General features: G+C 37.4%; 1 protein-coding gene across 1 annotated transcript in view; it reads left to right on the top strand.

Annotated features, from left to right (window-relative positions):
• The window catches only part of LOC121427210 (ubiquitin carboxyl-terminal hydrolase 48-like), a 40,897-nt gene extending 19,070 nt beyond the window's left edge, over window positions 1-21,827 (top strand). The window contains exons 12-26 of the mRNA XM_041623489.1: window positions 33-140; window positions 627-830; window positions 1,713-1,876; window positions 2,456-2,625; window positions 3,615-3,787; window positions 6,537-6,668; window positions 7,548-7,672; window positions 11,241-11,357; window positions 12,080-12,255; window positions 12,887-13,002; window positions 14,317-14,516; window positions 15,277-15,411; window positions 16,049-16,226; window positions 20,568-20,597; window positions 21,227-21,827. Of these exons, the coding sequence (XP_041479423.1) occupies window positions 33-140; window positions 627-830; window positions 1,713-1,876; window positions 2,456-2,625; window positions 3,615-3,787; window positions 6,537-6,668; window positions 7,548-7,672; window positions 11,241-11,357; window positions 12,080-12,255; window positions 12,887-13,002; window positions 14,317-14,516; window positions 15,277-15,411; window positions 16,049-16,226; window positions 20,568-20,597; window positions 21,227-21,249 (2,051 nt within the window). The 3' untranslated portion in view covers window positions 21,250-21,827. The remainder of the gene's footprint in view (window positions 1-32; window positions 141-626; window positions 831-1,712; window positions 1,877-2,455; window positions 2,626-3,614; window positions 3,788-6,536; window positions 6,669-7,547; window positions 7,673-11,240; window positions 11,358-12,079; window positions 12,256-12,886; window positions 13,003-14,316; window positions 14,517-15,276; window positions 15,412-16,048; window positions 16,227-20,567; window positions 20,598-21,226) is intronic.
• The last annotated feature ends 4,191 nt before the right edge of the window (window positions 21,828-26,018 follow it).

Below are 26,018 nucleotides of genomic sequence, written 5' to 3'. Positions count from 1 at the left end.
GCAAAATTCTTTTTTTATTTCTTACTTTTCAGCCGCAGGGAAAGAAGGGAGGCGACCGAAGGTCCCAAAAGGAAACCATGCATCCAAGAATGCTTACATGTTGGTATACACAAGGAGAACCTCAGACAAGGCGAAACCCGGTAAGAATCCTACCGACCATTCTGAAACATCTTTAGTAAAGCTGCATGTTAAGTTATGAGTGACTTTATGAATAACACTAATATGAAGCTTCTGATTTGGTAGATTCACAATACGGTGCTCCATCTATCAGTTGGCAGTGGACAGGCCAATTTGTAACTTTTGGGTCAGCATCAGGATCGAATTACTGAAGAAATAATAATTACCATGAAAAGAAACATTAATAAACACTGTAAATGTGAACTATTATTATTATTGAGAACCCAATATGGCTTAAAATCAGTGACTCACAATAGCCCAGGGTAAATTTGACTCATTACCATATCCAAATTCAATTATACAGCTGTATTTTGTTTGGAGATTTGGCTCGTTTGCTATTGAATATAGAGAATTTATTCTATAAGATGACCGTCAAAAACTTTGAAGAATATATCATTTCTGATGTTCAAGTACTTTTATAAGTATCATTATGTTTGTTTCTTTATCAGTTCCAGAAAGTAATGTTGAGAATTCAGCAACATCCAGCGTGGAAAGTCTGCCGGATTATTTACAGGAGCTCATCAACCGTGACAACGAGAAGTTTGAGGATTGGTTGAGGGAGATGGTTGCAATGAGAACCAAGAATGTGGAGTCTGGAAGATCAAGGCAGCAGGAAATACAAACCATCTACAAACAGATCCAACCTGCAGAGGGTAAGGAGGAGGAGGTGGATGGTGGATGGTGATGACGATGATGGTGGTGATGATGATGGTGGTGTGATGGTGATGAAGATGATGATGATGATGATGGTGATGATGATGGTGATGATGATGGGGTGGTGGTGGTGATGATGATAATGATGACGATGATGACGAAGATGATGACGATGATGATGATGATGGTGGTGGTGGTGGTGATGATGATGGTGGTGATGATGGTGATGATGATGATGATGATGATGATGGTGGTGGTGGTGGTGATGATGGTGGTGATGATGATGGTGATGATGATGATGATGGTGATTGGTGATGATGATGATGATGATGATGATGATGATGGTGGTGGTGGTGGTGGTGGTGATGATGGTGGTGATGATGATGGTGATGATGATGGTGATGGTGATTGGTGATGATGATGATGATCATGATGATGATGATGATGATGATGATGGTGCTGGTGATGATGGTGGTGATGATGGTGGTGATGATGATGATGATGGTGACGATGGTGATGGTGGTGATAGTGATGAAGATAGAAATTAAGACAAGAATGTGATAATATAAGAATGATAATGAGAAGTAGGAGGAAGATTGTGAGCAGGAGGAGGAGGAGGATGATGATGATAGTGGTAATGTTGATGACAATGAGAATAGTAATGATCAAGACTAGGAGGAAAAGGGTAATGATGAAGATGGTGATGATGATTATGATGATGACGAAGATGATACTTCTATTGATAAAATCATGAGAGCAGGATTGTGATCATGGATACAAGGATTTTTTATTATATTTTTTTAAGTTATGGTGATGATCATTATTTTGAAGTTGGAGCAATTTAGATTGAATTAAATTTTATCCAAATCTATGTCTTATAGATGGAAAATGCGACTGGATAGCGACTGAATGGCTGAAGAAATGGTTGCATGAAGATACAATTGTCTCCAAGATTGATCCAATTAATCTCTACAAGTACGAATGCAAACATCGGAATCTTGATCCACACAAAGTCAAAGAACTCAAAAGGATCAGTTCAAAAGCTGTAAGTAGTTTAGTAAAAGTATAGGGGGGGGGGGTGATTTCATTTTCATCAAGTACCACTTTCATATCACATCGTGAAATATATAGTGTAGCTCATCATTGTGTGTATGGTTTGATGTAACACACGACTTCGAGATTGTTTTCAAAGGTAAAGTACTGATGATAAATAATGAACAATTTCGATCTGAGGGACGAGGGTTTGATTCCTTGCCATGGCGTGTATTCTTTCAGCAAGAAATTTACCTACATTTTACTGCACTCAACCCAGGTGATGTGAATGGGTGCTCAGAGCTGCCAAGTAGTACTGATTTTCAGCATTTAGTACTGAAAAGTGAGAAGAATACTGATAGTTTCATATAAAATACTGATTCGTAAAGTTCCAGTTGTATGTGTGGTCCTATGGTATTTTTGGAAAATACTGATTTCCTCACCGAAATACTGATTTTCTGCTTCAAAAATACTGAAATGTTCCTTTTCAGGTTGGCAGCTCTGGGTGCTTGGTAGGTACACATTTCCTCACAACATTTTATTACCAAGTTTGGATTCCCCTTTCATGATATTCTGCTTTCTCTCTATCTAGGCTGACCTGTTGTTCGCCAAGTACGGCGGCGACGGCCTCCATCTGAGGATGACCCAAGCTAAGATGTGTGTAGCTTGCGTCAAACAGAAATGTCAGGTCATGAGGATCCAAGCCCAGCTGGTCGCTGATCAGAAGTTTGTCACTGAGAACACCAAAGCAAAATGTCACAGGTACATGTATAAACAGAACTTGAGAAAATAAAATTCATAATAGAGTCGCGTTGATTTCAAAATTTTGATCTCCAACCATAAAAGACAGCTCTATTTTGACGCCTAAGAAGACTGGGGAGGGGCTGATTCAGCCCCTCTTTTGATCTTGGTCATTGACCGCGCGATTGCGATGAAAATCAGTAAGTGCATTACCCATGACTTCATCTAAAAAAAAAAGGTATTGGAGAATCTCATTACTAATTAATTATGCTAATTCATGCTTAAAATCAAAATTTAGCTCTAATTGAATAAATGGGACCCCCAAACTGCTATTTTTTTCGCAGAATCTTTGTAAAAATATCTGATGAAATATACTTGAAAAAAAAATATCTATCACTTTTTTCTTAAATATTTTATTGTTTTTTTATTTTCTTGTGTATTTCTTTATGTTTTACAGTTTGTTTTCTAATGTTTTAATGGAAATCATCAACAATTTTATTCTGACCATAACTAGCAAAGTTTTGTGCAGTTTTACAAAAATTGAAAAATTATTGGCCTGAATTCACAAAGCTGGTTATGAAAACCCACGGACGAATCCATGGTTTATGCAGATTTCCTGTATAAATTACGCTTAATTTACCCCATATCGGGTGTGTGTTAAAAAAATTCCAATGCTGATGCGCGCTTTTGTCACAGTGTGCCAAATTGACGCCTGTTACCACGGTTAAATACGTTTTTTATTCATGAGTCCACTGTTTGAAGAGTGGACTCATGAATAAAAACAGCGGACTCATTAATAAAATAGCGTGGATAACCATGGCAACAGGCGTCAATTTGGCGCACTGTGACAAAAGCGTGCATCAGCATTGGACATTTTTTTAATATACGCGGAAAAATCACCACCAACCACCAAAAATAAGCGTAATTTATACAGGAAATCTGCATAAACCATGGACTCAACCGTGGGTTTTCAAAATCACCTTTGTGAATTTGGCTTATTATGACCACAGTGAGGATGGTTTCTGGGTTGGCAAGGATTCTCTTCGGCAGTGGAAGAGGATGGCCGTCGAGAAGGTCGAATCTCAGTTCGATGGAGGAGGAGGCGGGGTGACAGAAGAAGAGGACATGGAGATAGAGGATGATGACCAGACTATGACCAACGGAGTGTCATCGGCAACTGGAGGTATGATGCATTATTTTTAATTTAATCCACTTCAGTTCAATATCATGTAGTAGCCCACAGTTAAGAAGTTCATTTTCTTCGCATTTTACATTAAACATTTAATTACATCGACGTAACGTGAGCTACAAAGATTTCTTGTATAAATTGTATGTAAACAGAATGACATACAGATAATGTCAAAGTAAATTTGCGAGGATAATGTTATCAATTAAATTATAGACTTGTGAACGTTCTTTAGCATTTTTTCTTTGATTGTTCAATCAACACGAATTGAATTGAAATGTATATATTCATTGTCTGTTGAGAAAATTAATTTCACATTGGGTTTACAAATTTGAAATTCATGTGTACATAATAAGATAAAACAATAATATTTAATAAAAATCGTCTGGTGGGAGTACAAACATGTTAATCTTATAATGTTATCTTTAGAATTAAGCAAAATGTGTTGATTATTAATATTAGTACAAATATGATTAAGTCATTATTCAAAGGTATTAAAAAGAAATGCAAAAACAACATTGAAATCGTGTGCATCTTGAGGTATGATGCCTTTGTTCTCATTCATTCGCTTTTTTCCTTCTCTATTTGACTGTTCAAACAACATGAAAATGGTAATAGAAAATGCAAAAGCAAGAGGGAAAAGTGCATACGTTTGTCAAATAGAATTTATGCCCTGACAGCATTGCAATGCCACCTTATAGGCTAAAGCTATGCCTTGTATGTGGTAATAGTTGTCTGTGGCAATCTTTTTTTACACTTATGACTTTATTTGCTTCAGGTCTTTAGCTTGTATAGAGCCTTAATGTGCGACATTCAAAAGGGATTTCAGTTACGGATGCAGGATATTGCATTCATTGCATTTTTTTTCATTTTCAGACCAAAATTTAGGTCTATTTGTCATATATGAACCCCCTAAAACAACAACAAATTAAAACATTAATCTATATTTGAAGATATTGTCCCCTATTCTGAATGTAGTAAGTTGGATTTTGAATTTTAGTAAAAATTGTGACATTTTTGTTTTATGCTTTAAATCTGACATTACACATAATAGGAGTATTCATGGACCTAAGCAAAGCATTCGACACTCTTGACCACCAGATTTTACTTAAAAAACTTGAAAATTATGGAATTCGGGGAATCGCACTATCATGGTTTGAGAGTTATTTGTCTGATAGAAAACAATATGTCACTCACAACAATATTTCTTCTAACTTTCAGTCAATAAAATGCGGAGTTCCACAAGGATCGATCCTTGGCCCCTTACTTTTCCTTATATATATTAATGATTTGACTACTGTAACGCCTTTATTATCATTCGTATTATTTGCCGATGACACAAACATTTTTGTTCAAACACTAGTTTAGAAACTTTAGTAGATACATTTAATCGTGAATTACCTAAACTATCTTTATGGTTTAAATGTAATAGGCTCTCACTTAATATAGACAAAACAAACTTTATGTATTTTACGCATACAAGTTCACATATTACTGAGTTTCCATACGACATAAGCATAGATAATATTCCACTCAAAAGGAAAAAAGAAACAAAGTTTTTAGGTGTCACAATAGATGAACATTTAAATTGGAATGAACATATACGTTGTATAACTACTAACATCTCCAGAAACGTAGGTGTACTTTACAAAATGAAAAACATAATTCCTCATACTACACTCGTTCTACTATACAATTCATTAATATTGCCGTATATATCGTACTGCAATATAGTTTGGGCAACGTGTGCAAAAACTAAAATTAATATAATATACTTATTACAGAAAAAAGCAATTCGAATTTGTACTAATTCGCAATATTTATCACACACAAATCCATTATTCCATAAACTAAAGACTCTAATTTTTTTGACATAAACTCATTTCAAAGCTTACTGCTTATGTTCAAATACGTAAATAACATGCTCCCACCTTCATTTCACAATTTTTATACTATGAACACATCTATCCATTCATACCCTACGCGGAACTCTTCTAATTTCCATTTAATCAACCCCAAATTGCTTATTGCGCAGAGATCCATAAGACACCATGGTCCTGATTTGTGGAACTCTCTACCTGAATCTATAAAAAGATCCACGTCTCTTTACTCATTTAAGGCAAACGTTAAATCTATGTTGATATCAGAATATTTGAAGTAAAATTTCTGTGTCGATGTGTCATCATTAAAGCATCATCACCATCATCCTCTCCATCGCCTTCATCTTCACCATTTCACCATCATCTTCATCCTTATCTCCATCTTCATTGCTCAAATTACATTACTGCTGTTTTTCATGAAATGAACTGTTTATCGATTCTGCTGTATTAATGTATTATATTAATCAATGAGTTCTAACCTGGGGTTGTCATTTTTTCAAGCAATCTGCTTATGATGACAATCCTTCTCCTGCAAATTGTAAATGTTAACTAATTTGGTATGAGATCAGTTTTGTTTGTAATGATAATTTTAGTACATTTAGTTATGATTCATGCCAAAAAAAGTTCTCAATATACTATGTTTGTTATGTTATGGAAAATGTATTATATACGAATGATGTAATTGCAGAAGTAAACAATAAAATCAAATCAAATCAAAATCAAATCAAATTTTAATCGTTGATATCCATTAATGGTGATTTGACACATAATGTTACATAGCAAATTGAAATTGCACCACTGCCTACATAAGTGCACAATTGTGACAAACCAATTTTGTGTATTGGTATATTTCTTATGAATAATAGATGATGGAGGAAAGAATGGAACTGTTCCGAAAGAGAACGGAGAGAAGGAGGGGAAGCACACAGAAGTTGATGAGGAAGAGGACGAGGATGAAGAACCTCTCATATTCAATGAGGATCTTCTCTGCAATCATAGTAAGTTATTGATCGGGTTGATGGTGATGATGATGATGATGATGATGGTGATGATGGTGATGATGATGATGATGATGGAGATGATGATGGTGATGATAATTATGATGGTGATGATGTTGATGATGATGATGATGATGATGATAAAGATGATGGTGATTATGATGGTGATGATGGTGATGATGATGATGGTGATTATGATGATGATGATGATGATAATGATGATGGTGATTATGATGGTGATCATGGTGATGATGATGATGATAATAATTATGATGGTGATGATGATGATGATGATGATTATGTTGATGAGATGATGATGATGGAGATGAGGATGATGATTGTGATAATGATGATGATGATGATGATGATTATGATGATGATGATGATGATGATGATGATAATGATGATGGTGATTATGATGGTGATCATGGTGATGATGATGATGATGGTGATAATAATTATGATGGTGATGATGGTGATTATGATGGTGATCATGGTGACGATGATGATGATGGTGATAATAATTATGATGGTGATGATGATGATGATGATTATGGAGATGATGATGTTGATGAGGATGATGATGATGATTGTGGTAATGGTGATGATGATGATGGTGATGATGGTAGTGGTGATGATGATGATGGTGATGAAGATTGCATAAAGCATTTCCATTTATTTGAATGTAGGATAAAAGAGCACTATCAATATAATGCCTTGCTCACTGTCATAGGTACTGTGGCCTGGGTTCAAGCCTCATACTTTCAAATGTCTGGCAGGCGCCTTAGACCACCCAGCCACGGATAATCATAGTGATGATCATATTGTTTTACAAAATGCAAATTTTCAATTTAATCCTGTCAACCTTTTTACAATCAGGAAACCTTAGTACAGACATGAGTCAGAGGAGACTCATCTTAGCTCCTGTGTGGGAGGTTCTCCGCAAATACTTCCCAGAATCCTCAGAATTCAAAGCCGACAGCCAGCCATGCCTTCAATGTCAGGTGGGTAACACTGTAACACTTAATAGTACTGGCCACACAGAAAAGTTGTTCGTGCTAACAGAGCACTGACAGTAGGTCCAGTCACTCCTTCAGATTGTGATGTCAAACATTTTATCTAATATGTAAATACTGTGTTGTTGCAACATGAAGCATCGCTACGACCGCACCGATTGCAATAAGGCCCCTGTTAGCTCATAATGAGCACTAACAACGTTCCTGTATGGCCGGTATTGGCAATTAGTCAAAAAGGAGTTCCCTCCAGGCACTAAGAGACTGTTTTAGACACTATCAGGTTGCCACCATTTTTCTAAGATACAGCTTCTTCTGTGCTCCCCTCATTTTTTTTTTACTTTGAGATACAAGGTCTTAACAACCCCATGATAATACTGTCACTTTGATGACAAGACCTCTTCTTTCAATTTCAGGAAAATTGCCTTGTAGTTTTGATGTCTTTTCAAATTTTGTACTTCTACATTGAATATCAAGCAACTGTTGGATACAGTGTTATGGTAGTCATGTTTTGGGGTTTCTTTCACTTTCCTTAACCCTAATTCTGGCCCCCCCTCGACAATTTTCGCGATATATCTGCTGCGCAAAATTTTTTGACCTCGCCGCTCACTGACTTTTTACTTTCAAGTCTCGTGCAAATTTTGAGACCAAATTTGTGACGCCCGAGTACGCGGTTACGACATTACGCAACATTATGTAAGTGCATGTCAGACCCAAAATTGCTCGTAAATGTGATTTCATGTACAAATCCAATGCAAATTGTGTATTTAGCCAAAATTCATAAATGTGTCATTATTTCTACTTTTACTGATTGATTTTAATTTGTTTATGATCAGAATTAAGTCTGGAACGATTTCCAGTGAAAAAACAATAAAAAACAAAAATTAAAAAACAATGAAATACATAAGAAATTCATAAAACAACAAAATACATAAGAAATTGATTTCCAAACCAAAGTTTTTTTAATTGCGATTGTTAAGAATGCTACAAAGAATATTTTTACAAAAAATTAGCATTCTAGGAGCTTTATTTAGTGAATTAGAGCAAAAAGTATGATTTATGCATAAATTTGCATAATCAATTCATATAAAATAAAATCTCATTATTTTGGAAAATTTTACCATACAGCCTTGTAGATTACATCGCATGCTACCAGCATGCAAATTTTTGTGTCGCTCGCGGGATTTGCGGCCAAGATCTTAAGGGAGGCCATAATGCCCCCCCCCCCCCCCCCCCCGGGAATGACAAGAATCAAAATACCCCGGGAGATGATAGGGGTAACATTAAATTTTCTAATTGATACACAAATTTGTGCTCCAGCTAAATGGGATACAAATTAATGGTCAAGTTTTTAAAACTCCCACCTTGATTTCAAACTTTTCTCAGGGAAGTTATGTAAGTGAAAGTTTGTGGCAATTTGAATTTACAATCTTGTCACATGAATAAGGAAAGAAAGAATATGTGGCAGTCTCATGTTAGAATGTTGAGAATAGTGCTATAGTGAATGACGAAATGCATGCAAGACAACCAGGGGTACTTTTCTTCTACAAATCTGACACCTGTTTCATAAAACATACTATTAGGGGCAATTCCACAGGTTGGTGGACATGAGCTTAAAAATTCAAATTCAATATTTTCTTGAATTTTTTAATACTTTAAGTCCTTCATACATGATAGTTTCAGGAACAAGAAATAAAAAGTTTATTTTCATATGTATACTTTGGAAAAAAATGGTCAAAAGTTGTGTCTTCCATTTTGTACCAAAATACAAGAAAAATAGTGAAAAATGAAATATGCCTTATTACCATTTTGTTATTGCAACAACATACCACTTTATATTTCTGAAGTTTAGAAGGGTCAAATTACTTAAAATACACAACAGCTTTTCAAGTAAATTTGTAGTACTCATTCAAAAATGAATATTGCAACCTGCTCAGGTGATGTAACGTGAGTAACCAAAAAAACTGACTTTGTTTTCTGAGAGAAAAATTCTTCACAGTTAATTGGTGGGATTTTAAATTCTCTTCCTTCAAACAATCTTTGACACAGTGATGACTATCAAAATCATTAAAAAGTGCAATTTTTTTATAAAAATGATGAAGAAAAACTGTAACGTGAGTAACTTTGTAACGTGAGTAACCATCATGTAATGTGAGTAACCAGTAAAAATTATTCAGTTAGGTAACATTTTCTGTGGGATGTCAAGTTTTAAGTCTCATGGTGAGTTGTGAAGTTATTTTTGATTAATTAAAAGCAAAATGAGTGTACACCTCTTTGATGTGACTCTTTGTTCATCAAAATATCAGTGGTCATACAATCACACAAAAAAATGAATATTAGTAGAAGTATTCACAATGTGAGAGTGCATTAGTAAGGCTTGGTTTTGATTAACCAAACTTCCGAGTGTTCGAAGAGTGTTCGAACAACACATTGAATGCCCTTTATACCTGTAACCCTATCTAGACCGGGGTATTTTGGGAGTTGATATGGCCCGGGGGGGGGGGGGGTGGGGGCCTCCCAGGCCCTTCTTGAGATCTCGGCCGAAAATTTGCGTGCAGGTTGTCTTGGACATATTCTACAATACTATACAGTAATTTATTTCATGCAAATTGGTACTAAGCGATTATGCTAATTTATGCATAATTAGTAAGCGAAATCATACTTTCCCTCCTACACCCTAATAAAGCTCCAATTGTTCTAATTTTTGGTATAAAATCTCTTTTTGATGTTCCTAGCAATGAATTTTACACACATTATTGAATTTTTAATGACATGTGTGTTGTTAACCATACATGGACAAAATGTAACGTGAGTAACTGTAACGTGAGTAACCACATTATCTGCACCCCAAGTAAAAGCCATGTGTTCTTTATTTTTTTAATTATATACAAAGTTTGTCTCCCTAATATACTTCTTTGAAATGGATATAATCAACTTTCATAAAAGCCTTGCATGAGGAGACTTTTCACTTATGTCGACTTTTCATTTAATGCATGTCCAAATCATGTAACGTGAGTAACCGACACATTCCAAAGATTTGCCAGGAGCATAATAAAATTTCCCAAGTTTTGTTTTTATACAAAGGATAGTCAGACTGTGTACTTTGTTGTGATAAGAAGATGTTTAGTTCCTATCAATAATAATGGAGTTACAGGTCCAAGTATGAGTCAAGGTGTCTCCAAATGTAACGTGAGTAACCGTGGAATAGCCCTTATAACAAATTTGCAATGAGACTTTAAAGCTACCGAAATCTTTCAATATGATTGGCTGATCCCTATTTTGTTACAGAAACTTTGCATTTATTAATTTAGAACAAGTCTTTATGAGAAGGGCCCTACAGCATAAAAATGCTGGCTTCGTTGTAGTCCTGCGTACTCTTGCTCTGTGGTATTTCTTGCTTAATTGTTCTAGTCCCACATACTCAGTTTTGTGTCATTTCTTGCTTAATTGCATTCCCACATACTCAGTTCTCTGTCATCTCTTTCTTAATTGTACATGTAGTCCCACATACTCCATTCTGTGTCTGTGATTTTATTGTCTGTCCATGACTCTTCCGCAGCTAGCAGATGCACATGATGCAGAGCAGGCTCAGAAGAGATGCAATCTTGCCACAAACCAGAAGAAATCGTTATCGCAGCTGTTTCATGGGAGGAGTAGACCTTCGTGGAAAAAGGGGGTAAGTAGGGGACAATGTTTTTTTGCATAGCTGCCAAGTAGTACTGCTTTTTGGTAGTTATTACTGGAAATGGGAATACCACTGATGGTGTCATGGAAAGAACTGATTTACAAAGTTTCATTTGTATGTGTTGTCCTATGGGATTTCTTTGAAAACACTCATTTCCTCACCAAAATACTAACTTTCAGCTTTTGAAATACTGCAATGTTCTTATTCAAGTGGGTGTTTCATAAATCTGTTTGTTAGTTAAGAGCAACTTCAAGAAAGACTGGTGATCCTTTCTTGTGTTAAATGGTTCACACCAGATTTCCATTTGGGTGGATTTAGTTCCAAAGAAGGGTCACCAGTCATTTGTAAAATCGCTTGTAACTTACGAACAGCTTTATGAAACACCTACCATTGTGGTAGCTCTGTTTTTGAGGTCCATTATTTTGTGTTCAAGGTGTGAGACTTAATTATTGAAAGCACTTTTTGTCCAGGGCCTCATTTCGTAAAAAAGTTGCTAATGATTGCAAATCTTGCTAGAATGTCAGATACCATGACAACACCGACAATTCTGATTTTTGATTGATTCTTCCAGCAAAAGGTGATTTTCTAGCAACAACTCTATTATGAAGTGGGAAGCAGATGTAGATTCAAATAATGTCAAGTTAAAAATTAACAAACGTATACCCGCTTTTTAATAATTGATTTATTTTGTTGATTTTAATACTTGTTTCAAGGAGTCAACGGAAGTTTACATCACGCCACTTCCCTTTGTGGAGGCGTGGCGGAATTTTCTACGGCATCCGGTCAAAGCCGATCTCCCGACCGACATCTCAAACGGTTCTTTCATCTGTGCACACAACGGTCTGATCTTGGATCCAAGCACAATATCACCTATTGATGAAACATCTGGGTAAGATTTCATGAGAGTTGTCAGCTTTGAATAGGTTGTCAGCTCTGAATAGTTTGTCAGCTCTAGTAACCATTATAGTAACAACTAAAACAATAATAATAATCATAGTGATTGCAACGTTTATGCAGAGCTGAACACGGCCAATCCATGCATCTGATTGGCTTAAATCAAATGTGTAGAATGATATCACTGACAAGATGTTTTAAGAACCTTGAAATCAGTCTTGAGAATTGTGTTTTAGCCAGAAGCTGGCTTATTATTATTTTCCTCATAATCTACAGATTGTTTGAGCAGATTTATGGGAAATTTTGGAACCCAATCTCCCCCCCCCCCCCTTTCCCCTGGGCCTAGTATGGTCAATCATCTTCACTGGCATCGACAATATAAAAATGACTCTAGTGCTAAAGATTCTTTGCGAGGCCAACACAGTCTAACTTTAAGAAAGTGTACTTACTCGTTAGTAGAGCAAAGGTTTTGGAATAAGGTTGTTTACCAGTGCAGAAGAATCCTCCTTAAAGGCATTTCAAACATGTCCCTTGGAGAGGATATATAGCAGTTGGTCCATTGGACTAAAGACATCTCTTTTTTTATGCAAGCAGGTAACATCTACCTTTATTTTGTCTTCTTACAGAGTTGCGTTAGTGTGGCCCTCTGAGTGGGAGTTACTCCAAGCGAACTACAAGGTAGACCAACCCATCAGGATATGGAAGGTCATTGCCGATGGGCCGTGCTTCATAACGGAACCAGGTACTCTCCTTTATTCGACTTGTTGCTTACTGTAAACCAAAATATTACTTCTGGGCAATTCCAGCTTGTATGCATGCAAGAGTTTTTGTGGCATCATGGTCCTGGATGTCACCGTTATTGAACTTATAATGGGGTGGAATTATTGTGTAATCTTTGCAGCTGGAAATATAGAAATCCGTTCAATCATGGAATAGCAAATCCAGGAAGGCAAAGGAATGGGGAATTCAAGGCAATATGACTTTAGTGGAACACTGAACCCTAAGAAGACAGGGGGGGCTAATTCAGCCCCCCTCATAATTTTTCGCGATAAATCCACCGCGCAATTTTTTTTTACCGCGTCAATCACTGACTGTTTACTTTCAAGTCTCGCGCAACTTTTGAGATGAAAATTGCGACCCCCCAGGTATGCGGTTCCAAAATTATGCAACATTTCGTGCATGCAGGACTAAGCTTAGTACTACAATTCATGAGAGAAAGAGAAAAATAAGTTTAGGAAAAGAAGTATAAAACAAGTTTAAAGCCTGTGTATAGCTTTGGTAAAGGGTCAATAATGTGATTGATAATCAAATATCATCTAATATGACAGTCTTACTGAAGCGTAGAGACCGTTAGATATTTTTCCAACTGCACTTCTCTGAGAAAATTTCAAATATTCAAATCTTAGATATATAGCGCCCTCTCTCGGTGATGCTTGTTTGAAATTAAAAAAAATGGGCATTCAAGCACTTATCTTATAAATTTAGTGATTAGATATCCAAAAGTTACAGACAAAGAACATATCTTGAAAGTTTCAGCCCATTCCATGATATGGAATAGGATTTAATTGAAAGACAAAAACACACAGATATTTTAATTTGATCGGGTGACCCGATCAAGTTAAATTTCCATGTAAAATCGCAAAATTTATCCTGTAAAACACATTTTCATTTCATATCCTCCACATCATAACTGTTAAAGGGCATATCCATTCATATTAGCTAGCAATGAATTGGAATAGTGATAGGTGCATTTTGGTGGGTTTACCAAAACTATACACAAGCTTCAAAGCTTGAATAATTTAATGTTTCTTTATCAAATTCCCCATTCTTCATTAAGTAGATGCTCAAGCAATGATTATGTCAGAGCATTACAACTTTTCATATAAACTGGAAAACAAGAAACTAATCATTCAGGAAGGTCTAACATATATGAAAACTAGAATTCAGTAAACTAGAAATGAATACACTTTTCTTCTCTAATTCACATGAACAATATAAATCTTCCTAAAAGCTACACTTTACTCCCATTCTGAATATTGTTTTTCTTTTCATGCAGAGCTTTGTCAGACATGCTCACAGGAGAGACTGCTGGCCGAACACCAAGCAAAGTTCACCTACTCCGGGGTCAAGGTCTACATCCGTAAGTTCATGCCGGAGGTCGGGGAGAACTCCAAGGCAGCCATCAGCTTCCTGATGGATGCCACGTCTCCAGGTGGATCCAGCGACCAGGAGAACAAGGATCCCGACTTTCATCAGGTTAGTGTTTTATTGTAATTCAGTTCTTTTGGAATGAGGCGATGATTTGTACTATCCACTTAACTCCCCTTTTGCCACTTTAGTCAGGTCAAATCAGTGCATTTGAAAGTTTGATTATACAGAAAAATGGTGCTATACAAATTTTGTTCATTATCATCATCTTCACCACCACCATCATCATCATCACAATCATCATCATCACCACCATCGTTATCACCATCATCATCATCATCACCACCATCATCATTATCATCATCATGATCATCATCACCATCACCACCATCATCATCACCATCATCATCACCACCATCATCATCACCATCATCATCACCACCATCATCACCACCACCACCATCATCACCACCATCACCATTATCATCACCATCATCATCACCATCTTCACTATTATCATTACTTTTTGCCAATTTGGTCAGGTCAAATCAGTGCATTTGAATGTGGGTTTTTTTACAGAAAAATGGTGCGATAAAAATGTTGCTCATCATCACTATCTTCACCATTATCATCACCACCACCATCATCATAATCACCACCACCATCATCATCACTGCCACCATCATCATCATCACCGTTATCATCATCATCACCATCTTCACCATGATCATCATCATGGGAGCCTGGATAATCTTTGTAGTAACTAGACGCATAGACCGCTCTGCCCCCGTACTGCTACTTTTTATGTGCCAACAAGTCCTAGATTTTCTGTATATCCTGGTTGACTGATAATCATTTTGTTTTCCAGTCTGAACCCAAGCGAATGAAGTTGGAACTAGACAACAACTCAAGCTCCAGGAGGAGTTCGCGGCACAGAAGAGTAAGAGGGGAGAAAGAAGTGATTGTCTCATCAACAAATACGCTCAAAGAACTCAAGATCAAGGTAAGAAAGTGGGAAATGACACTGAACCCGCACAAGAAAATGTGTAAGTTTGACACTTTCGTCCCAATTTCCATAGATTAGATTGCATTAAAGACACAGACTGGACCCCAAATGAAATTGACAATTCATTTACCCATTTTACCAAAAGCTTATCTCAAGCTTATTGACTACTTAACACAGCAATGTAAGGTTTATGCATTTTTACTGCTTGTCAGCTGAACATTTAGCTAAAGAAGGCCTCCAATTATTTGGTTTCGATTAAAAAAATTGTGCTTTTCACTGGCCTCAAGACCGTGACATCATTCTGTGGTAGAAGCGGTGTGATTTCATAGGTTTGTGCACAGAAACACTAGGTGATTTTTGCTGTTTTTCAGAATATGCATTTGTTTTTATTCACTTCTATCACAGGTAAATACAAAATTGCCTTTTGTGTTGCTTATTAGAACCAATGAAGCCTACAGTCTTGGATCAGTTTTTACCATGTTTCATTTCTTGCTCGTTTGGCCCAGCTTATTGCCCTGTCTGCATTCAGATTATGAGTAACAGTGTTTCCTGTCATAGCAATTTAGGGTTAAGGCCTCCTATTCTTCATTCAACTCCCACATTCGCCATTCTACTTTGTGTATGTCGAAACCAGGTCATGCATGCCTTCAGCGTGGCCCCGTTCGACCAGACGCTGCTCTACAGGGGGAAACCCCTTCTGGATAACGAAGCCACCCTGGGCCACCTAGGGGTCACACCCGAAGCCTTGATCACTCTCATCGTAGACAACCCCGTGTGTGAAGACCCCCTTGCCATGGATGAAATAGTCAGAGGTGAGTCCAGGGATAGTGGCCCGTATTCTGTAGTCGGATTTAACTTAAACTCAGGTTTAAAGTTGTGGTTTGAGTATGGGAAGCCAAAAGTATCAAAATTTTTCTTAAGTTGTAGGTTTCTCATGTTTACTGTGCTCTTTCCTGATTCACCGATGGTGAAGACATTCATCTATTTATACTTTCTAGACAACTATGAATGATTTGAGAGCCAAATGAGCTGAAATACAGAGATGCCAACCCTCCCGATTTCATCGGGAGGCTCCCGAAAATTCATCCCAACTCCCGCCCTTACGATTACCATCCTTATCCTCCCGAAATTACGATTTTTTTGCATTGATCAAATTGGATTGGAAGGACATGTATCGTCTGCTAACTTTAGCATGTAGTAACTCCATTACGTTCGCTGCTACTAAATTCTGTGTGAAAAGTAGACAAATAAGGAGCAGCGAAAAGCTGGTGCATGTGATATGCCCGACGGGAATCCACTGTGCACCAGGCCGGTAGGCCCGGCTAGCTTCGCGAGGCGTGTGCGCTCGCGGCCACTGGATTTGTCGAGTCGTGCGGTGGAATATCGTTGTGTGATTTCGGCGTATTGATGGGTTGATATTGACACGAAATGGCGGAAAATCAACTAAAGAAGACCAAGAAATGGTGTGAGAAGTATAAGACTGAATACAGTCTCCAGTACCTGTGTGTTCGGAAGTCGGAAAGAGGAATTTACCATGCATTTTGCGCAATTTGCAGCGTGGACATTTCAGTTTAGCAGGGAGGTCGTGATGATAATTCGGAGGCACTTAACGTTCGGGAGCAAACGGCACAGGCCTACGGACATTGCAATGGCAAGATCTTCGAGCTCCACTAGTACCCTGTTGTCTTTATTTCAAGGGACCAGCGCTGAGCTTTTCTTTACTGGATTTATAGTGGAACATAACCTGCCCATAGCCGATAGTGATAATGCATCCTTATTATTGTTGTTGAACAGGTACTTCTTTTGTCCCCTCATTTTTTATTTACATGTGAAAATGCATATTTGATATTTTTAATGTTAAAAAAGTGGGAACAATGTTTATTTCAAAACATGTGAAATGCCCCAAAATAAGGGTCAGATTGCACCAGAGAGCATCTAGAAACCCAGAGCTTCCAGGGCCCTAAGGCGGGCCCTGGACCCCGGCCACAAGGGTCGAGCGCTCCGCGCTCGAGATGTGCGCTATGCGCACATAATTTGGTGGCGGTTGCAAATCCTCCCTAATTCTGATTTCCAAAAGTTGGCATCTCTGGAAATATGATATCTCTACTATTAGTGATTTATGTACCAATTTGATATCCATACTTAACCCACAACTTTAAACCTGAGTTTAAGTTAAACCTGCTATCAGAATACAGGCCAGTGTTTCATGAAGCAAATACTCGTTGATTTTGTTCTAAGCCGATTACATGTACATGCAAGGATTTCAGAAGCCTAGAACAGCTATTGGTAAAAATCACTGACTGTTTCATGAAATAGGGTCCAGTCATACAAAGAGTTGTGATTGAACCAATCAACCTGAGCTATATGGAAATCATTGTCATATGTAACCAGCCACCCCAGAACCAGCGATTAGTCACCCAAAATGGATTTTGAGATTATCATTGAGCTTGGAAAGGCACATGTTAACCCTTACAATGATATATAACTTGTCAAAATCGATCAGTAGTAACCAGAGCTGCCAAGTAGTACGATTTTTCCGTATTTCATACGGAAATCAATTTAAAATACGGCAGTACGCTTTTTCATGATAAAATACGGGAAAAAACAAATTAGAGAAGAAAAGGTATTCGCCTCACTATAGCATCTGGGAGCTTCCGGGCGGAGATGAAAAAATGGCAGCCGTGTGTTGCTGCCCTCTACGTTCAATGAGTTATGCTTTCATCAAGGCTTTCCGATTAGAATTTTCGATATCCTGGCGAATCAATGTGGGTGACAAGTTCCGAGCGCACGCACGTAGTTTACTAGCGCAAAGCAGCAGCTCAAATCGCGATACAGTATTTTGCGACTGGTAAATACGTCTGTAAGGATGATGACGTCATCCAAGATGGCAACTTACGTTGACCGACGGAAGGATCGAAGATGACGATGTTTCGATCATAATTTGAAACGAATTAGCGGTAACTGCGGTCTAAGGTACGATATTTCTGAATTTCATACATTTTTCCGTAAATATGGATGTAATTTCTTTTTCATAATGTGACATTTTATGATTTTATGTGCAAAAAAACGATCGGAAAAAATCAGGTTTCCGTCAAATGTTAGATCTAACGTTACTGCTAATACGTTGTCTGTACGTACGGGCCTCCAAATTCTTCAGTCTATGTATTGGTGAGTGAGCCAACGCAGTTCAGCGGAACAACCAAAATCTAGACTGAAGCTTTCGATCTCGTGTGCGACGGTGTGGGGCGCAAAATAATGTAAGAAATGATCGAACTTTGCCATTATGCATGCATATTTATGATTTTATCTCATGGTAAAAATACGGATTTTGGGGTCAAAATACTGATTTTGGGGGATAAGAATACTGAAAATGCAAAATACAACTTGGCAGCTCTGAGTAACCCTCACAAGTAGTTGAGCGAATGTAGAAGAAATTTAGAGAAAGATTCAAAGAGTTAGGCGAAAACAAGTTTTGAAGTTTGGATTTCACTCAAGCATGAGATGTGCAATTGTTGTGGAATTTTCTAGTGGTCTGCAAAAATGGTGTCAAAGAAACCTTGCATCTTGTCTTTTATTCAACTTTACAAGTTTAGATTTGGTAGCAAGAAGATGAAGACTTTCTCTTTCAAAAAAGCCACTATTCTACTTCTTTTTTTTTTTTTTGCTTTTGGGAGACAGAATTACTATTTAAGGGTCAAGACGACCTCCTTGCCTGAAGTACCAAATGTTAAAATAATGGAATTCCACATGTTCAGGGAGGAATGAAACTTCATTTCACATGACAATGACGAGAAAATCAAAATATTTCATATTTCATATAATAAAATACAAAAGAAACAGTGAGTGAATGATGTCATCCGTTCCTCATTTGCATACCGACCGAGATGTGCATATAACTGTTTTGTGAAATGAAGCGAAATTTTAAAATGCCATAACTTTCTTATTTTACATCATTCTGATTTTGATGAAATTTTCAGTGTTATGCTTGTTGAATTTTTCTCGTTTTATTCAAATCAAGTTTTTGTTGGGGTGGACTTGTCCTTTAAGCTTTTTTACAAAGAACCTACCCTGGCAACTAATTGTTGGTTTCGGGGTGACAGGTCAGAAATAGTCATTGATTTCTACTAACTTATTTGTTCTGAGCCAATCAGTTTCAAGGATTTCAGTGGCTTATACATGTAAATACCAGCCATGGCGTAATTTCTTTCAGCAAGAAATGTATCCACATTGTGCTGCACTTGACCCAGGTGAGGTAAATGGGTACCCGGCAGGATTGATTCCTTGAATGCATGAGCGCTGAGAGGCAGCTCGAGCTAAAGCCGGGGTAATAATAATAACGCGCCTCGGAATAGAATATTTCTAGATAGATGGCGCTATATAAATGCCTATTATTAAAGGCCAGCGCACACCTTATGACCCGACTGGTCTGCGACTGGCTTGCGACTGAATGAGGGGAGATGAACCGCAGGGGAGTCATAAGCCTCGACACCGCACACCTTGTTGCAATTCGATCTGCGGCTCATGCATGCGTTCTTTGCTTTTTAGCAACTGAGAAAGTGCGCTTACTACTGTGCATGCGCGTTGTTTATCATATACGCGTCGTGCAACTCTGCTGTCTGATTGGCTGGAAGTTTTATTGAGCTTGCTATCCAGTCATAAGGATTCGACATGTCAAATCATTCCGATTTTCCTTGCAACTTGTCTCTGACCGGTCTGTGACTTTCAAGCTGACAAGAGCTGTGACATCACATCTCCCCTCACTCAGTCGCAAGCCAGTCGGCGACCACTCCGTTTGTGAGGTGTGCGGTGGCCTTAATAGCTTTTGGTAAAAATCCCAGACTGTTAATTGTTTCATAAAATATTGTCTTTGGGTTTGTTTCGTAAACTGCTTGGTGCGTTTCGTAAATCTGTGACTGGTCAATAAAATTAGACATTAGTACCAGTCATCAGCAAATTAACCTGTTATTATGAAATGATTGACCTGTCGCATGATATATTTCAGCCATTCATTTAATAAGAATCCTTATCACCATTTTATAATAAGTGAAATGCAACAGGGCCAGTATGTGAAAATAACGATTGCCTTTTGTTATGATTTAATTGTTTCAAGATCCATTTGTAATGCACTGTTCTATTATCTCCTCATACTACAGCATCATCTGTACCAGAAGCTGGTTTCAAAGGTATGTAAAAATAAAAGTAGATATGTAATAAAGGGGTGTAAAAAAAGGCCTGTATGGACCAAAACAAAATCGCAAAATGAAGTTGAAAATTTGTGAAAAGTGGCTCATCAGAATAAATAATATTTCTTCTCCATCTATGAAGTCATTGTCAAAACAAAGATGAGATGAAAGAGTTTTAATAGACTTATTTTTAAGACAGCTGGAAGTTCAACAGATCTTACGCAGTGTGTACATCATATGATTTTGTGAATTTAAACTTAAAACCTCATTTCCTCATTATTTTTATCCCCCTCCCCCCGAAATGCTTCTACACATGATCAATATTTATGTTGGTTACCGTAGTCTTCATGTTAAAGCTTAGTACATGTAACAGCTCTTTTAAACTATAAATGAATGAATGGATGGATGGATGGATAAAAATGAATGAATGAATGAGTGATTGGATGGATGGATTAATTAATTAATCGATGATGAATAAATAAATGAATATATGGCTGACTTGTGGCCTTTTTGTGGGTTTGAGTTGGCATTCACAACATGTACGAAAAATTACTCTTAACATGGCAGATTGTAGTTTGCATTTGCAAGAAAATTCATAAACCAAGTGTCTCATTCGTCCTTTCTTTCAGGGACTGGTCTGCAAAGCAGTTGACCTTCGAACTATGAACTTTGACCCCGTCACTGACAATTCAGGATGCTGATTGGGCGATTTCAGGGATGTACAGTGCATGTCAGAGAGCAAGAGATATATGCTAGATATTGTGTGTTTTCAAGATTGTATCTGTTCAAAAGAAGAAGAGTATTGTTCTTGCTGGCAAACGTATATGAAAAGAGAAATATTTATTGTGCTAGATGATGGCTGTCTGAGTTGATAGGTGGTACTTGTTGAGTGAATGAATGAATAGTTGATGAGGCACGAAAAGTATTTACATATACATATGATGAATAGAGTCTAGTATTCTATATTGAGACCACATGTGGTTTAAGCCTGGCTATTAAACGCCTTTGCTTTCTGGGTGTGCGTTCAGCTGCGCATTGCCCAAACGCAATGCTCAACAACCAATCAACGTAAAGGATTCCTTGGGTTTTACCATCGGATGGCAAAGTTTCCATAATCGTAACTGTTTCAAGGAGTGTGTATTCTGAGAAGAGAGTATATTTCCATGAGAAGTATGGGCTAAAATATGCCAAAAATTCAGGTTTCTTATTACCGAATTGCATTATCTAACATGGAGATGGCAAAAATATGAGTCAAAGTTCATCATCTCATGATCAATGTACACTTGTGATTTGATTTACTAATTAAATTGAGAGCAAGTTTCCTGTGTCTAAAGTGAATGCATTACTTGTACCTGCACACGCTAACATTCTTTTTATGCAAATATAACTTGTGTATTCTTATTCCCTAACAGTAAAACCAAAAATCTTATGCAGATTTCTTGACAATTTTTGTAGCAAGTATCTTTCATGAATTTGTATCAAATGTTGTCCAGCTTATGCTTGTAATGCGTTGTAAGAATCATGTATCATCCAACAATCTTATGTGTAATTCATACTAATGTTGTTTTTATGTCGTTCTTGATGGTTTGGGTTGAGTAAAAATCTATCGGAATGTCTGCCTCTGGATTTTCTGTTACAAAAGAGCATGCCTTGAGTAATGTTCATAGTCTTGGTAGGTGGTTTATAAAGCTGTTCATGAGTTACGAGTGACTTTACGAACGACTGGTGAACCTTTCTTAGGCACTAAATCGACATCAATGAAAATGTGGCGTATATTATATACCACAGGAAAGGATCACCAGTTATTCTTAAAGTCACTCTTAACTTATGAACAGCTTTATGAAACACCCACTTGAAATGTAGAAAGGGATTTGCTTCGTGCAATATTGATCACTTAGCTTTGTGTTACAGGCCTGTGGGGAGCGTTTCATGAAAGGACTTGTCAGACGTTTTGTCTTATTTTAGCCGACAGTTACCATATTAACATTTCTTCTCAGCCAATCAAAATCAAGGAGTGTTTCAACAACATTTTCGTCTGACAAGTTGTTAGATCTGACAACTTTCTTGGTTTTGACTGGCTAAGAAGCAGTGTTACTATTGGAAATGTCAGATAAAAAGGGACTTGTCAGATATTATGTCTGATAAGTCCTATCATGAAACGCTCCCTGACATCGTCTGACAAAAAATGATGATGAATCAATTCTCTGGTTTACCGATATTGTGTTTTGTTTGCCATTTTTGTCAAGTAATTATATAATGTATACCACAAAGAGGGATACTCACAATTGAGTTTCTGAATGAAAGTTGGTGTTCTAATGAATGTCCCTAATGTGTTCTGTGTTAACTATCAAATCCTGTAGCTCCCATAGGCCTTCTGCAGATACCATCTTGTGCCAAACAGTTCACTTGTGAAATTGCCTTGATAATTACTTCTTCTAAAGCGCTTTTTCAAGTTACAAAGGGCTATACAAAATGACAATAGGCAAGTAGAGTGGGCAGAAACTTAAAATAAAACTACATGAAATGAATAACTTCTTGCAATATATCAGAACAAATGAGACTTGATAGTAAATTTTCACCAAAAGAATCATGAAATATGCAAGAGAGTTCCTGCATGATGTCACCATGGAGGATATAATGGGAAATCTGCGCTCGCAACCATAAGAAAATGATTAATCATGGTTCGATCACAGGTTTTTATTGTTTGTCCTCCAACACAGCTGTTCATGTGTGAACCCCCTATAATCTAGTCTGCCCGCACAGACATTTGTTTTTTGCAATTCACATACTGCACAATGCAGAGTCTGAAGTAATGAGACTAGATTCTCTATGTACTGTGGCTGCCTCCCAGACAGAGAGTTTGGCATATAGTCTTTACTCCAGACATGGTATAATTAGTCAAAGTGTCAAATATGAGTCTGTTCTTGTAGATTACCAGTATCTATAATTCTATTGAGAATTGGATCTGTTTTATGGAGGATTATTGCTCAAGACTCCTTGCTAAAATTAGCTCTGTTATGATATTAATGTACACGTAGCTTGGGTCAATAATCACATTACAAATACATGTACATGTACAAAGACATTCAGGACAATCATGGCCATGTCTTCCCGGGGGGGCACTCAGTATATAATGCATAGTGGGTATGTGCCGCGGAGGGGACCCCCACTTTTACACTCAAATTTCCGTTCCAAGGCATAGCATTTTTGCCTTGAGAAAAAGAACACAGAAAGCCGCTCCAAGGCATAGCATTTTCTTATCGAGAAAAAAGAAGAGAGAAATCCGCTCCAAAGCTTCGCATATTTTTCGTTACGCCGCTCCGATCGTGTTGAATGAGCTGCAATTTTGGTGAAAAGCGGCCGCAGAGCTCCCCGGCGGAGGCCGCGCTAGCTGCATCATGCACGCATGACCGTTCCGTAGGGAGGCATACGCGCTCACACGCTGGCGATCCGTTCCAAGGACCCCCGTTTTCACAAACATTTGTCGTTCCGAAGCCCGTTCCGAGGACCCTCCTTTTTACAATAAGCCCGCTCCAAGGCCCCCGTTTTTTGTCTCGCCCGCGGCACACCCCCACCACTTTTTTGGTCGAGTGCCCCCCCCCCCCCCCCCGGGCATGTCTTGCACAATTCATTCTAGTGTAATCATGAGCAGTGCCCACTGCTATTGCTAAATGGATTCAGAATGGACTATTGTCCTTTTTTTCCCTAGGATTTGATCGAGTAGACATTTGTGCTTTATTTGTGTTACAAAATGTCTTTCATGATTGTACATTTCACTCTGTCCCAAAGAGAAAATATGTTGAACTAAATTGCTTGGGTTTTTTTTAACTTCAGTATTATGTGAATGCTGTTTTAGTATCTGTTAGATGATGTCGTTTGATGTAAAGTGTACTTGTTTGTATGCTCTTAATCCGTAACATCCACCTGGGTTATAATTGAACCAACAGTAGAGGGCAGCAATACCACCAAAATTTGAGGCCCTCTACGTTGGTTGAGTTAATATATATATATAGTAAATAGTGGTAGTAAAATACGAGCTGTGATTGGCTGGATTTGTACCACGTGACCTCCCTTCAAAAAGTTATATTGTACATATGTACAATATAACTTTCGATTTTTGGATGGCAAAATCCATGATGGGGGCTTAGACTGAGGGATCTATTTACTATAATAAATAGTGAACGTTCTATCATACAACATTACTGGACTATATGAACTCCAAATATAAAATTATCCCTCGTGCAAGCCTATTTCACCTCGGCCTTCGGCCTCGGAGAAATAAACCTGCACTCGGGATAATTTTATTTTTGTCGTACATATAATCCAGTATATTGTACAATAGATTGTACACTATTTATATAATATATACGATCCCCTGTCTGCAACACTGATCATATACCAACTTATTCCCACATGTATGTGTAGTACATGCACATGTGTTAATTTATTTGGAAAATGAACACTCAAAAGTTATATTGTAATTTGAGTTTGGGTGTGGGTTCGGGGGGGGGGAGGACATATGAAGTCCAGGCTTAGATTTGTCTCAGAGCTGCTAGACTGTACAAGACAATCTTCATCACTCCAAGGCTTGTGCTTGTAATTCATTTTGAAGAATCACACTCGATGAAATTTCATTAAAAATTGAATTTTAAAACTGATTGCTAAATGTTGTGTTAAGCTCTGATGCAAGACATGATGGGGTCTACCGTATTTGAAGAAGTGTCATATGCAATGTATATGTGGGATTAAATAAATTCTGGAACCGGTAACAGCAGAAAATAAAATGCTCCACAAAATTAACAAAATGGGCACAGAATGATTATAACTATGAATATATGATATTTGCCATAGTTTTTTTTAGGACAATGTATGGTATGGTCAGGGAGTTTTGAGTGAACTGATCCCCCAATTACTGAAAAATGCCCATCCGTTTACAGTGTAGTCCCAAATGCTGTATTCTGTGTTAAAAAAAAAAAAAAAAGTTATCTACTCCAGGAAAAGCATGCAATAATTAAATAAATATACTTCCAAGCAAGCCTGAATAATCAAATTTAGTTGATCTAATTAAGCATTCTAACATGATAAACACTTTAGGTTTACTTTTTAACTATTTCCTTTCAAAGTTAGATTTCTATATCAAAACTCCAACTCTTTAATAGGGCTTGAAATATTTACAATCACTTGTGTGAGATAGAGTGCCCTTATTACATTTATGATAAAGATTTAAGAAGTACTTCATAATACCCCCAAGTTGAAATTGGTGAAGATACAATGCCCTTAAAAATAACAGTAATCATATTTCATTTGATCATTTTCACAGTAAAATACATTGTCTCTGTTCACTTTATGTTGTATATACTTGTAGATAAGAGATACTTCTAAAGGCTTATGAAGCACATCCATGTTTCTTTGTCAAGGCTA

The sequence above is a fragment of the Lytechinus variegatus genome, chromosome 14 (assembly GCF_018143015.1).
Source record: "Lytechinus variegatus isolate NC3 chromosome 14, Lvar_3.0, whole genome shotgun sequence".
Classification (NCBI taxonomy): Eukaryota; Metazoa; Echinodermata; class Echinoidea; order Temnopleuroida; family Toxopneustidae; genus Lytechinus; species Lytechinus variegatus.
This window is presented reverse-complemented; position numbering and strand designations above follow the sequence as displayed.